The 14361-nt window shown below is 60.5% G+C and overlaps 2 protein-coding genes and 1 long non-coding RNA gene across 11 annotated transcripts in view; 2 read left to right on the forward strand and 1 right to left on the reverse strand.

The window, feature by feature from the left end:
* Nucleotides 1-3078, forward strand: part of LOC144309545 (putative pleckstrin homology domain-containing family M member 1P) — a 21462-nt gene extending 18384 nt beyond the window's left edge. For all 9 annotated transcript variants that reach the window (XR_013375506.1, XR_013375507.1, XR_013375508.1 and 6 more), the window contains one exon: nucleotides 753-3078. Coding sequence is in view for 1 of the 9 variants with exons in the window: in XM_077890635.1 (XP_077746761.1) it covers nucleotides 753-768 (16 nt within the window). In the remaining 8 variants the exon portion in view is untranslated. The remainder of the gene's footprint in view (nucleotides 1-752) is intronic.
* LOC144309546 (uncharacterized) overlaps nucleotides 1-5864 on the reverse strand; it is a 10756-nt gene extending 4892 nt beyond the window's left edge. Inside the window, exons 1-2 of the long non-coding RNA XR_013375510.1 lie at nucleotides 5313-5864; nucleotides 861-1007 (exon numbers count right to left, since the gene is read on the reverse strand). This is a non-coding gene — a long non-coding RNA (uncharacterized LOC144309546). The remainder of the gene's footprint in view (nucleotides 1-860; nucleotides 1008-5312) is intronic.
* The window catches only part of LOC144309544 (rho GTPase-activating protein 27-like), a 23856-nt gene continuing 13883 nt past the window's right edge, over nucleotides 4389-14361 (forward strand). Inside the window, 3 exon segments of the mRNA XM_077890634.1 lie at nucleotides 4389-4583; nucleotides 6987-7605; nucleotides 7608-7669. Coding sequence (XP_077746760.1) covers nucleotides 7005-7605; nucleotides 7608-7669 — 663 coding nt within the window. The 5' untranslated portion in view covers nucleotides 4389-4583; nucleotides 6987-7004.

The following is a 14361-nucleotide window of genomic DNA, read 5'->3' on the forward strand; positions in this document are numbered from 1 at the left end:
GAGGCAGGCCCAGTGCCATTGTGCAGAAATACAGAGACACCCTGTCTGTGCCGGTACCGATGCCCTGAGCAGTCACGGAGGCTCCGGTCCAGCTCAGAGAGCCCTCCAAGGCCCCTGCCTAGATCAAGGAAGCTGTCTGTCTCCCTAGAGAGGAGGTGGCTTGCTGCCTCTTTGAGCGGGGGCCTCAGTTTTGTCATCTACAAACAGGGTGAGGAGGGACTGAATGAGTTACTGCCCCAGAGCATTGGCACAGGCCAGGCACAAAGTGGGCACCCTGTGGGTGGTACCTGCCTGCCTCTCTCCTGCAGTAATGATGGATCTTACCCGATTATCACTCATTATCAGAAGCCTCTAAATGGAAAAATTCATCCACCAAACCTCCATTCCAGCCCGTGTGGGAGGGGAAAACTGAGCAGGCGGGAGCATTCATTCATGTTCAGTAGGTGTCTCATGGCCTAGATTCAGCCCCTAGGCTGAGTTTTTTAAACAGCAGAGGGTTTTCAACATAGGCAAGAAGTCATGTCATGAGTCTCAAGCAGCATCTTAAAAAGTGAATTTGAACAGAGAGTGTCAGCAGTGCCTGTGGTGTGAAGGAGGGTAAGCATTGTCGCGAGGTTTTATTTGACCATGCAGGGGCAGCGCACAGGTGCCTTGGGTGGCAGGTGCCGCTCAGCCTCCCCGCGGGTTCTGGTCAGGAAGGCTGGCCAGCCCCCCGGCCCATGGCACAGGCGGTGCTTGCTGCTATCCCCCAGGTGTGGCGAGTGCTAGACCGTCTTCCACCAGAGCTGCCAGGCCGTGGTGAAGAAGGGCTGCCCCCGCTGTGCCCGCCGGCGCAAGTACCAAGAACAGAGCACTCTCACCTAAGTCAGCGAGCTGTCCCCACCAAGGCTGCGGGGTGGCGGCTCGGCTCACCCATCTCAGCTGGGTTTGGCGTCAGTCCGGATCCTCTCAAGGTGTCACAGCTGTCTCCCCTGTCACGAAGACTCCGATGTGACCAGAGCACGAGCCTACCAGAGGAAGCCCTCGATGATGTCACCCAGTCCCTCTACCACCTGTCTGCTCCCGGACATGGGGACATCATCAGATGCCCCCATTCCAGGGGATGCAGGGAGGGGGAACTTTGCACTAATCAGGCCCCAGCTCACCTCACAGACATGGCACATCCATCAGGGCTGTTCAAACACTGTGGAAACAAGACTTGGGCGCATTCTCAATTCCACATTCCTGATTAAAAGGTCTAGTTTTTTAAGGCAGGTTTTTTTTTCCCCTTCATATTTCAACGGAAAATATTTTTTTATTCTTGACCCTACACAAGTCACCCAAGAAATCCAGGCCTTCTCATGCTGAGCAAATGTGTGGGAACACTTGGCCCGCAGGCAGGCGGGTGGCTGGACAGGCAGGCCACTGCTGGGCCAGAGCCTGCCAGCTGGACTGGGTGCCTTTCCTTCTCCTACACCGGGCGCTCACTGCCCACGGCTCAAGTACGACGTGCCAAACTGCCCGGGGGCTGGTGGGATGGGTCTCGATGACCGTCCTCTCCCTCTCCCTCTGTTTGCCCTGCCCTGTCCACCTCACCTGGAAGCCCCATCCCCTTTCTCCATGTCAGAGCCCCCCAGCTCTCGTGCAGCTAGGGATCTTGGTCCCTGAGGGAGAAGGGAGGGACTTGGAACCCGCACTGTCAGCACTTTGAGCCTTTCTTGGCTCAGGGCAGGGTGGTCATCTTGCCTACCCCTCAGCCCCTCGCCGTCCCATCCTACCACAGACCCGCAGCCAGATGGGCCGGGGGCGGCTGCAGACATACTCTCGCCCTGTTCCCCCACCGCATGACTGAGCCCTCTGGGAACAGAGGCAGGCTGGGCCCACAGAGAGGGCAACAAGCCCAGGCCAGCGGCCAGCCTCGGGCATCGGGACTGCCAGGCCCCGCACTGTGGAGTGGTGACCCCATCCTTCCACAAAGAGTGCCGGCCCTGCTGCAGAGACGCACAGGGACACGTGGGAGCAGCCACCTGTTGGAAGGACACTGAGCCTCAGTTTACAAAGCCATGAATTCACAAAGCTTTGCTGGACTGGCCCAGGAGGGGCCCTACCAGAGACCGGAAAACGTCATTGGAGCATGATTGCCTTTTCAAGGGGGTCTTGGGGTAGAGCAGGAGCCTGCCATTGTTTTCAAAGTGACCTTTAGACCCTGGGGTTTGGGGGTTGATTTCTCTGCTGCCTTATCCCATCTTTCCTGGACCCACAGCCCCCACCCCCACCCCGCAGCCCTGGGTCCTCTGGCCATCCTCTCTGCTCTCAGCTTGAATTGGGGGCCTCAGGTGGAGATTGCCTGTCACTGTAAAGAGCTGAATCTACTCCCACCTCTCCCTGGGGGTGATTCGGCTGCTGAGTCACCTGCCCAGCCCTGTGAAGCTGGATAAATTGTGCAATAGAACAGAGGAGGTGGTGGGGGGTGGGGGTGCCTGTAACAGGGGGCTGCCCCACAACTTCTCTGTCCCCGGCACGGAAGATGGTGCACACCTAGGCCCAGCATGCCAAAGCCTCCTAAATGGGAAAGTGGGTCCTTATCCCCATCCTGCACCCCCATAGCCAGCATTAATGCTCCCCCACAGACCCAGCCTAAGCAGAGCTGCAGGTGCCCCAGGTCCCCAAGTGGACAGGGGCTGGCCTGGGGTGGGCAGTGCTGCCCAGGCCCAGCCCTGGCTCCTCAGGCCCGTGAGTATGTTATGTGCACCAGAAGGTGCCCTAGGAGGCAGCAGGAGTGAGGCCCTAGGGAGCTTGCTTAGGTTGGGTATCCACCCCGCCGCCGCCGCCCTCCCAGGGACTAGTAGCATTAGAACTGACCCTCTCCCCAGCACCAGAAAGCTGCTAATCAAATGAGTTGACTTTTACCCTCTCACCTCCAATGGAAAGCTGATGTGAACCTCAGTGGTGCCCACACTATTTTTAAAATGCCATTTTATGCAATAAACTGTTTCTAGCGGGGGGGCGCTGGCCCTGAACAGCGCTTTGCAATGTATGGAAGGAACTGCTACCGTGTGCATTTTGGGTGATTTTGCAGTAAAGACCTGATCTTTTTCACCTGTGATCTTGCTTCTGAATCCTGATGCTGCCACTGGCTGGGGGAGGCCACCAGCCATCCTGTGGTTGGATGCCCCCCCCCCTCATTAGCTGGGGAGGCCTGGAGAGGGAGGGTTGGTAGTAAACATTTGCAAGCAAGGGGCGCGGGCACGCAGGGGAGAAGAGGTGCCACTAGGAGTCCTGGCCAGGGAGCCAGGGGGAGATTTCGGGGCCTTGCTGGAGGTCTCCTCACGTACACTCATGCATAACAGATGAAGCTGCTGCCTGAAATCCCACCAGAGTGGCACCTTCCCTGTGCCTGTCAAAGCACAGAGCCCTGACACTGGAACATGAAGAATGTTGGGACTATTTCCTACTGGGTTTTCCAAGGCAAGAGGGGGGGCTTAGAAAAGGCTGAGCAGCACCAGAATCAGGGATCCCAGTGGCCTAGACTTGGCCACTACCTTCCTCTAAGTGCCAGGAGAAGCCCACCACTGCCCGTGGTGAGGCCAGAAGAAGGAAACAGACTAGTTCCAGGGAAGGCAGATTGTGGAAAAATGTGATTGAAACACTCTGCTCTGTCTGCAGTTCCTTGTCCTTGAAGATGCCTTTTGGCCCTGGGGGAGCACCTTCTGCACATCCCCTGAGCCCCAGCTTCCCTCAGGGGCCTCAAGTCTCTCCAGGTCAGTAGGAAGTGGGCTCTGAGAAGACAAAAGGAACTGGGTTTGAGGCCTAGGGACAGGGAGGCCAGGGCCAGGCGACCTGGGTGCCTCATCCTCAGCAAGGTGCCTCTGAGGACATTCCTTTCTCCCTTCCCCCTCCTGCCTGAAGGAGAATGGGGGGTTGGAGACAACCCAACACCAGAGAAGACAGCTCATCTTCTAATAAAAATAATGTTCATAATAACAAATGTGTGCTCCTATAATAATGTGATACTATACTGTGCTTAGTGCATCTCATTCAATCTCGCCAACTACCCTGGGAGGTAGGTGTCACTGTCCCCAGTTTACAGGAGAGAAAATTTCAAGTGCTAGGAGTCCAGCTCCAGCAGGCTGCTCTGGGCTTACCCTACAGACTGGAGGGTGGCCCTCTTCCAGAGGAGGATCTAGGCAGCAGGGGGACGGAATCAAACAGTGGGAGGGAAATCTGGCCAGAAGTAGTCGAGGAGGCTGCCCCCCCACGCCCCCCCCCCACGCCCCCACCTCACACCACCATCCTCGCCCTCCTGCTTACACCTCCGGGAGACAGCCAGGTGTGGCCCAGGAAGGGCGGGGGGGGGGGGGGGGGAGCGGTGGCGTCTGCGCTCCCTGGGCCCAGAGGGGACAGGAAGCGGGACACCGGGGATTGTCTCTAGCAGCCACAGCCCAGCCTCGGCCCGGGAGGAAGTTCTGCCCGGCGCTCTCCGCTGGTGCCTCCCTCGCTGTATTGTTGAGCAGGAAAGCGGGCTGCGCGGGAGCTGGGCGGTGGAGGAGGGAGCGCGGACGCCGAAACCACGCGCCCTGCGGGGACGAGTGGAGGCGAAGCCAGTGAGCGGACACCCCGAGGGGCCGGGGCCGGGCCGGGCGGGGGGCGCTGAGCCGGGGGCCGGTGGGGGTGCGGTGCTGCAGGTGGCGGGTTCTCTCTCGCCGGCTCCCCTTCCCGGGGCGCTGGGGCCGGAGCTGCGGGACCCGCGAGCAGGGCCGCGCGGCTCGGATCCCCCCGCGAGGAGCGGAGATGAAAAGGGCTGCCCTCCGTCCGGGGACAGGACGGGCCCAGGTGCAGGCCCCCCGCGCCGACCCAGGCGTTGGCGCCGCTGTGACTCTCGTCCCCAGGCCAGTGGACCCAAAGCAGCTCCTGGGGACGGATCAGTCCTGGAGTTTCAGGGAACCTCCGCGCTCCCCCGAGTTGGGGAAGGAGCCGAGTCCGGGTCCCCTCCCCACCCAGCCCGAGACCCCCGCTCTGGTGGGCATCCCTGCCTTGGGACCCCCGCCCTGAGTCTTTCCAGGCCCGGCCAAGCTGTGCGGGGAAAGGGCCTGGGGAGGGCGGAGGTGGGCCCGAAGCGAGTAGTGCCAGCAATCGGGCTGGAGAGGGCTCGCGGTTGGCAGTTGGTGATTCAGGGTGCAAATGGCCTCACCCGTAAGGGGACGCCTGGAGACGACGATCCGGGGTGGAGCAGCCCCGGAGCAGCGCACCCAGGGGACACAGAGGCTGGAGGCCAACAAATCCCGCGGGGGTGGGGGGCGTTGGTGGAGGGCGCAGGGTGGGAGTCTACCCACCTTGGGCTCTGCTTGCCAGCAGGCAGCACACCACACCTTCAGTCGCAGCCCTGCCAGCTGCCGCCCCTCCCTCCTGCCTTCTCTTGCCCTGGGCCCGCTCCCAATGTCTCCACTGGCCCAGACACTCCTTCAGGCTCCTCCTCGCCCCTCCCAGAATTGGGGGCAGCCCTCCGGAGCCTCCCTCTGCCTCTTTGCTCCCCTTGGCAGCTCCTGCTCCCCGAGGTTTCCCGACCCAGCCCTCAGAAGCCCCGCCCAACGAGATGGGGGCCTAACCTGCATCGTTTGCTGGCTGGAAGGTCTATCTAGCCCTTCACCATGGGCCCGCAGAGACCTGCCCTGCCAAGGTGAGCGAGTGCCAGGGGTCCAGGAGAAGGTGACGAGAAGGGGTATCCTCCCAGGGTTTGTTGCCTTTGCTCCAGGCAGCTTACTGACTGCGCCTCCAGGGCCCACTGTGCACCCCTTTCCCCATCGAGGAGAGCTTAAGAAAGTGGGGAAGGGGCACTAGGAGCCCCTACCCGGACCCCTGCCGGCCAGACCCTGTTCCTTGGGTTCCTCAGCCTCAGCAAGCTACAGGGGCTCCTACCTGCTGCCCCCGGGGAGACCCAGTTGGGCAGGAGATGTGGTCAGTGTAAAGATCGGGAGGGAGCAGCCACGCAAGAAGTCACTCATTCATCTTGTTGATGGTGAGACCCGGGCAGCTTTACAGTTAGGCTCTGACCAAGGCTGCCCCACCCAGAGCCAAGCTAAGCTGGCATGCAGAGGGGTGGGTTGGGGCCATCACTCCAGGACAGCTTTGGGGAGGACACCGCCTGGGTAGTGCATTCTCTAGGGGCCGCTCTGCTCTCGTGGGGCAACGTGGAGATCACAGGGCAGGTGGGCAGGCCCTCCAGCCTCTCTCGGGAGGTTGGGAGGTTGGAGGTGGGATCTGCAGTCGGGGGCGGTGCGGGCCGCTCTGGGCGGGCCAGGCTCCGGGTTCACGTTCCCCGCAGAGCCGCTGGGGAAGAAAAGAGAAACCAAGAGAACCGGTTCCCCGGCCTTGGCAGTCCTGGTGCCTCATGCCAAGGCCCTTGGTCTACGCGAAGCGGGGACACTCCCGGGGTAGAGCGGCGCCGGGGCAGCTCCTAGAGCCCCGCGCCTCAACTCTTACCCCGAGGGCCCGGGCCGGGGGCGCAGGATCCTGGAGGGAAGAGGCTCTGTGGACCCGGATTTCCTGAGGGCTGGTGGCGTCGGGGCGGGGGCGGGGGCGGGCGGGCACGGAAGGAATGAGCTCTTTTTCCCACTTCACAGACGGGGAAACTGAGGTTCAGGCAACTTTTTGGCAAGTGTGGTGTCGACTTACCGCCGCCAGTCAACCCCATCTCTCTGAGTCAAGGCTTCCTTGGCTGCAAAGTTGGACCAGTATTACCCACAACCTCCCCACCGGGGGATTGAATGGAGGCTCAAATCTTATCAGCAATGCCACAGAATCAGCGTTGGCATAATTACATCAGCGACTGTGGGCATGGGAACCTTCGAGATTATTTTATCCGAGTGCCCCGTTTTGGAGATACCAAGGCCCTAAGGCACAGGAGGAACGCGGCTTCGGGACTCAACCAAGTCTCTTGTCCCCCTAGCGCGGCGCGCCTCCCGGCTGGGTGGCCCTGACCTCCGCGCCCCTCCTCCTCGTGCCCACAGGGAGACTCCGCGGCCGCGATGGCGATGGCGGCGGACGTCGAGGGGGACGTGTACGTGCTGGTGGAGCATCCCTTCGAGTACCCCGGCAAGGACGGGCGGCGCGTCGCCATCCAGCCCAACGAGCGCTACCGGCTGCTGCGCCGGAGCACGGAGCACTGGGGGCACGTCCGGCGCGAGCCCGGCGGCCGCCCCTTCTACCTGCCGGCGCAGTACGTGCGCGAGCTGCCGGCGCTCGGGGACCCCGCCGCCTCCTCGCCGCCGCCCGCGCTCCGCCCGGGCCCCGCAGCCCCCGAACCGCTCGCCTACGACTACCGCTTCGTGAGCGCGCCGGCGCCCGCGGGCCCCGACGGCACGGCCGCCAAGCCCCGGGGCCGCGTGAGCTCCCTGTGCGGCCCCGCGCGGCGCGGCGCCTCGACCCAGCACGGCAGCCCCGGGCCCGGCCTGCCCACCTGCCTGTACACGCGGCCCGCGGCGCCCGTGCGGCCCGCGCAGTCCCTGGACGACCTGGCGCGCGCCGCCGTCGCGCCCCCTGCCGGCCTCCTGGGACGCGCCGGCAGCTTCAAGGCCTGCAGCGTGGCGGGCTCCTGGGTGTGCCCGCGCCCCCTGGCGCGCAGCGACTCGGGAACGTCTACGAGGCCATCCTGGACGAGCGCGGCCCGGCGCGGGACGAGCGCCCGCAGCAGGTATGGGGCGCCCGGGAGCGAGGAGGCGGGCGGGGGGCTGCGCCCGCGCTCCAGGAGCCCCGCTCCGCTTAGCGTCCGCCGGCTCTGCACGGGCTGCCTCACGCGGAGCCCCACGTTCCTCAACCACGAAACGAGAGGGGTGCAGGCTCCCAGTCACATCTGCAATTCCGAAATGCCAAAGCTCCCCGAAGCGCGAGTGTTTTCCGTAACTCAGTTGGTGGCAAAGTTGGACTTGAGCCCGGGTGAAGCCGTTGGTGGTCTTTATTTATTTATTACACTTCGTTTTCCTGCAGAAATGCAGATGACCTGGAGTACGGTGTGCCGCCCACCCCGTGCTGGCAGGTGCGCGCCACCTCACCTGCCTGACAGCCGCACCATTCCGAGAGGCGTCGGGATCCTGGGCCTGCAGGATCTCTCCGCCTCCCCTGTCTCATAGACGCTTGGGGATCAGATGAGATAATGGATGTGAAAGTCAGGGATCTGCTTCCCGTTTTGGCTTCTTCCAACATTTCAGTCATTTCAGTTCCCCTCTAAACACACACACGCACGCACGCACACGCACGCACACCAATTTTTTGTTTCAGGAAGAGGTCTGGTTACAGCGAGGGTTTTTTGTTGTTGTTGTTGTTTGTTTTGTTTTGTTTTCTTTCGTTTCGTTTCGAATCCGGTTGTGTTGATTTGGGCAACCGAAAATAGAGCACGGTTTTAAAACGCTCTTACATCCCCAGAATCCTTTCCATGGCCCTGACATCTTGAGCTTTAGGAACTTGCGGCAGGGGAAGGGGGGTGTGGAGACGTGGAGGGAGGATGCACAAACATCTTTTTGACATCTGCCACCAGCTGGGTAATTATGGGAGATTCACTTCCTCTCTCAGGGTCTCAGTTTGTCCCTTGGCCCAAAGACGGGTGGAAAGGGTGAATGGATGACCCCCCAACCTTGTGTCTCTGGTTTCTTTCTTTGTCCTTGATGTACTTGATGTCAGCGTGGTTGCCTGGCACATGCCAGGACTGAGTGTGGGATGCCCCGCGGAAGGAGGCACCGTCCCGCTCGGGGACTTCCTGGGTCTTCCCACCACCAGGTCTGGTTACAGTGCAAAGAGCTCAGGATTTGAAGCTAGAGAGACTCGAATTTGACCCTGCTGGGTGACCTGCCAGCTGCTGAGGAATCCCTTATTTGCCCCAGCCCCAGTGTCCTCCTGTGTAAAGGATTAGCGTTGTGAGCCTTCGACGAGGTGAGGCGTGGAAGCGCTTGGCACGTAGCAGGCGCCGCACGGAGGCAGACCCGGGTCGCATTTAGCATCCCCTTCGGCGCCGCCTTCGCTTTGATTTCTGCAAGGAGCAGCCCGCCCCCCTGTGGCCATGGCGGGGAACAGCATTCTGCGGGTGAGGACGCGGACCCAGATTCCGCCCGGAAGGAACGGGGGCGGGGGCCAGGGGGATCTTGCGCCCGGCGGCCCTGGGGGCCAGGTGGCCAGCTTCTCCGGGGCAGATGGCTGGATGCCAGCGCTCCTTACCCCGGCGCCCCTCCGTTCCCAGGCAGGCCGTCGGAGGCGCATTCCGGGGCCTTTCCATATTCTCTTTCTCCTTCTTCAGCAGCAGTTACCGGGGAGTGAGGGGGTGGGGACACACGTGATGGCGGGGTGGTGCTCGCGCCGGGAGGAACCGGGCGTCCGCGGAGAGACCTGGGTATTGGTCGAGACGCTCAGCCTGCTCCCCCTTCTGGCCCTAATTCCCCGTGCGATCTCAACAAGAGGCTTGGTATCTCTGTTCCTGTTTCCCCTGTGACCCTGCTTTATTCCAGTGTCACGTGTGGGTCTCCCTGACCCCCTGTCCCCTACAAACTCCAGGGGTGGGGAGTTGGTTCTCTCCTGGGAAGGATCCCCAGTCTGCTCTTAGTTATTGAAGGCAGCCTTCTTTTTTTTTTAAGATTGATTATTTATTTATTTATTTATTTATTTATTTATTTATTTATTTATTTATTCATGAGAGACAGAGAGAGAGGCAGAGACCCAGGCAGAGGGAGAAGCAGGCTCCAGGCAGGGAGCCCGATGCAGGACTGGATCCAGGAACTCCAGGATCATGACCTGGGCAGAAGGCAGGTGCTCAACCGCTGAGCCACCCAGGGGACCCGAAGGCAGAATTTAGAGAAGGGAATTTCCTGAAAGGTGAGCCTCCCTGTTTCCTTCTTAGAGGAGGCAGGAGAGGCAGCACCTACCCTTCCCCTTCATTCACTCCTTGACTAAGCATGAACTGGCCTCCCACCTGCCTGCCAAGCATCTGATGAGGCACAGCGCCAGCCCTGGAGAGCTACCATCTGAGTCAGGAGCCTGGCAAGAGGGCAGATGCCTCAGACCAGCGTGGCACAGGCCATCTGGGATAGAAGGACACCCAGCGTGCCGTGGTGCCGAGGCATGGGTGCAGGTGTGAGATGTGGCACCCTTGAGGCCTTGCAGCTCCACTCCCATCCTGTACTGCTGGGGCTCTTGTGGGGAATGGGCAGTGCCTGGCCAGGCAGGACCTCGTGGACTCTCACCAGCAATGTGGACTTAATCCTGCAGCTGCTGGAAGATTCTCAGCAGAGAAGAGAGGGGGTTCAGAAAAGACCCCCGTGGCTGGGACTTTGAGAATAGCAGAGGACAGACCTCCATGGTCTCCCAGGCACACAGTGATGACAGGAGATTTGGGAAGTCGATTCCCTGGAATCTAGTGGCCGACGGGCTGAGGAAGGTGGGAGAGAAGTCGGAATGAGTCGCAGTCTCCCAGTCGCACACCCCGCAGACAGTGGTCTGTTTATTCGGTGGCGCCAGGTCCAGACAGCAGCTGGAGAGGGGGCCTGCTGCCCAGCAGAAGGCCTGCAGCGTGTGGCCTGCAGCATGTGGACCGGGGGCGGGCAGAGTGCGTGGACGTGGGGCCGGGAACACCTGAGACAGTCAGGCCCCACCACATTCGGGTAACAGACAAAGGGAGGGAAGAGAAGCCCCAGAGGAAGGAATAGGCAACAAGGAGGAAGAACAGGAGAGTGCCTGTCCAGACACCGAGAAACGTCCAGAAGAAAGGAGAAGTGAGATAAAGGCCATTAAACATGTATCAGAAACGGTGACTGCGAGGTCAGCAGCCACCTTATCAGGAGCTGGTCAAGGGGTTACTGAGGGCTCAAGGCAGGGGCCAGAGGGATGAGGTAAGGACACCGGCTGAGCGTAGACAACTCAGGAGCTTGGCAGGGAAGGGAGAGATGCTTTGTGGCCAGAGGCAGGTGGAGGTCAAGGGGGGAGGCTCCCCAAATCTAAGCGAACGGTCAGGAGCCAGAAGAGTGGGAGGCTGAGGATGGTGAAGAGGTGGTTGGGGAGACGACGGGACGCAGGGAGAGAGGCCAACAGGGTGGGGGTGGGGTGCCCCGGGCAGAGAGGGAGGGACCCATTTCCTCTGAGGCGAGGGGCAATGATCTGAGGGTGGAGGAGACATAGGATCAGGGTTGGGTCATTGGGGATAGTCGACCAGTGGACAAGGGGAGAGGGTGGCATGGGGAGAGGAATCAGCAGAGGCAGGGACCCACCCCAGAGGAGAGAAGCCTCTGCACTGTGTGGCATTTTATAGCCTCGTCATTCACCTTCCACTCAACTGACATGTAATGAGCACCTGCTGTGTGCTGGTCAAAGTGCTGGACCCTGGGGACGCAAAGCATGTTACACCTGACACGATCCTGTCCCAAAGGGGCTCGTGGTCCCATGGGCTTTCACTCAAAGGTTCATCCCCGCAGCAGCTCGGAAGGCAGTCTCAGCTGGGTGGCCACAGCCTTGGCCAGCCTGTTCCCCTCAGCAGGGACAGGACAATCGGAAGGCAAACAAGTATTCACTTTCCAAGCACCCTGCGTGTCCCCAGCGGTGGGCACCGGCCACAGGGAAGGAGGCAGGAATTCCCAGCCCTCGTCCACCAGCCAGCACCCAGCTACCCAGGGCGCAGTGGGAGAAGCTGTCCCAGGAGAGGGCAGAGGCACACCTTCTGGAGCACTCTGCCCCCACCCCCTCTAAGGGAGGAGGAGGGGCCTCTGAGACTCCTCCCCCGTGGTTGCGGTGGAGTGGGGGAGGGGGACCTGCTGACTTGGGGATCTCAGGGTGTGGTCACCATCCCCACCCCAGGGCCTCTGAGGTGGAAAGGCCCAGGCCGGCCCTCTGGACGGGAGCCCGCCCCTGCTGCCCAGACATTGGCCACAGGGAGGAAAGAGGTGCAGCCAGAGGCCTCGGCAGCTTCCTATGCAGCCAGCCCAGCCCTACTCACCTGAGTAGGCAGCCGGACTAGAAGGAGCCTCCGGGGCCCTGGTTCCCTGTCCTGTGCTGAGAACTGTGAGTGACCCCTCAACTCCCAATGGGGCCCGGGGAAGGCGGGGTCGTGCCCTGGCAGCTCTCCCACCCTCTCTCCTCCTTCCCTGACCTCCACCTGGTCTTTTCCTGCACTCATGCTGAAACTCCCCTGCCAGGTGCCTGGCGGGCAGGCACCTCACCCTCCTCTCTGGATCCCAGGCCTGGCACCCACCCCTTGGGACAGACTCCAAGAGCCGCCCCAGGCAGCGGTGATTAAGGCAAAGGAACTGGCCTTAGGGATCCCTCCACCTGGATCCCCCTTTGGGACCAGCCAGGGGGCCCTCTAGGAGGAGCAGGGGAGCTGAGGCCAAGGAGGGGGGGCAGTGAGCGCCCTTGTCTGTATGCCCTCCTCCCAGCAACTGTCTTACCTCCCCCCGACCCACCCTTGGAGAACAGCAGCCCTGGGCTGGCCCGGCTGGTTTCTTCACACCTGGCTTGACCTTTCCCTCCCCATGACTCACCTGCAGCCCCAGGCTGACCCTAGAGCCCCACTGCCCAGCCTAAGGCCTGACCCATGAAAGAGCAGCTTCTTGGGTAGCCCCCTCCCAACCCAGCCCACATTCCTGGCCACCAGTTGTCCTCCCCACCCACAGCTCCCAGGGCAGAAAGGAGCAACCTCCCAGGCCCCTGGCAGCCCCCATGGCTCTGTGGAGTCCCCTGGGTGATCTCCCCTGAACCTGAGCCTTATGATTCACCTCTCAGTCCCCAGCCCCCCTGAGACGGGTCCACCTGCCTCCCCACTTCCTTCCTGAGCGCCAGGGGCCGGCTTCTCACTCAATCTGTTGTCTCTGCCTTTCCTGGAGCTGTCTGTGTCCAGTAGTGGGGAGGGCCAGGCCCAGCTGATGCAAACATGGTCAGGGTTCCAGACTAGAAGGTCAGGGGACAGTTGAGGTTGATTGGCGTTGAGGGAAATGGTGCTGCCAGGGACTGGGTCTGAGGGACATAGGGGTCCTTGCTCAAGTGCAGGAGGCTCTCTTGCCAAATTGAGGAAGGATTGTGGTGTTGAGGGGACTTCCAGAGCAGCTGCTTAGGCACAGCAGAGCCTGCAGGACCCTTCTGCCTAGCCCAGGCTCTGGGCTCCTATGGGTCCTCCGAGTGGAGGTCCACCGTGAGGCATTGGGTGAGCAGGGCAGGGGGCCCTCTCAGGGCTTCCATGTCTGTCCTGGGGGCTGAGCCAACTTGGCCTAGGAGAGGAAGCCAGAGGAACCAAGAAAGGTGCCAGAGGGGGGCCTTCCTGCCTCTGCTGCACGCAACTGGAGTGCTCCTGGAATCTTCTCAACTTGTAAATTACTATCCCCCCCCCCCCATAAAAATAGCTTAAGGAGGGGCTCTGGGGAGGCTCCCTAGGTTAAGCATCTGCCTTTGGCTCAGATCAGGATCCTAGTGTCCTGGGATCAAGCCCCGCATAGAGAACTCTACCTCTGCCCCTATCCCCACTCGTGCTCTATCTCTCTGTCTCAAATAAATAAATAAAATCTTTTTTTTTTTTTTTAAATAGCTTAACGCCATTGCAAATATTTGGCGAATATGGGCAATCTCACTCTAATGACTATTAGAGGGAATCCCTGGGTGGCTCAGCACTTTAGCGCCTGCCTTCCGCCTAGGGCGTGATCCTGGAGTCCTGGGATCAAGTCCCAGGTCAGGCTCCCTGCATGGAGCCTGCTTCTCCCTCTGCCTGTGTCTCTGCCTCTCTCTCTCTCTCTCTCTCTTGGTCTATCATGAATAAATAAATAAAATCTTTTTTAAAATAATAATGACTATTAGCATTTTGGCTTCTTTTCATCCATTCTGCTTTACTCTGTGTGGGAGAGTTTTTACAGACCCCGGGGCATCCCGGTACACTGACAATGGCACTGCGATTTTTCACCTACTGTGTCATGGATTCAGTACATGGCAGGTGCCACTGAGAAACAAGGCATGGTCCCTGCCATCAGGTAGTTTTCTGTCCCAGAAGAGAGATGGGCTAGCAGACCCACAGGTAGGATCTGGTGTGGCAGGGGTGCCTGCAGGATGCCGTGGGAGTGCGCTGGAGGAGCTGTCCCCGGAGTCCCCAGAACCCCGCCAGTCGCTAGAGAGAAACTTAGGATTGCCTCCTGGCCAAGGAAGGGGGACAGCGGCTGAATCCGAGAGGTTCCTACCATTCAGCCTCCTCCCTGAAACCCTCTGGACCTACCTGGTGCTTTGTTAGGGGCAGACTTTTTTTCTCATCAACGGTAGTTTGGTCTTTTCACGTTTTCCACTCCTTCTTGTTCACTTTGGCCATTTTGCCTTTTTCCTAGGAAAGTATTCATTTTTCCTAGATTTGCAAAATCTCCATTTTTAAATTTCTCTATG

The sequence above is a fragment of the Canis aureus genome, unplaced genomic scaffold (assembly GCF_053574225.1).
Source record: "Canis aureus isolate CA01 unplaced genomic scaffold, VMU_Caureus_v.1.0 NW_027326479.1_RagTag, whole genome shotgun sequence".
In the NCBI taxonomy this organism is placed as follows: domain Eukaryota; kingdom Metazoa; phylum Chordata; class Mammalia; order Carnivora; family Canidae; genus Canis; species Canis aureus.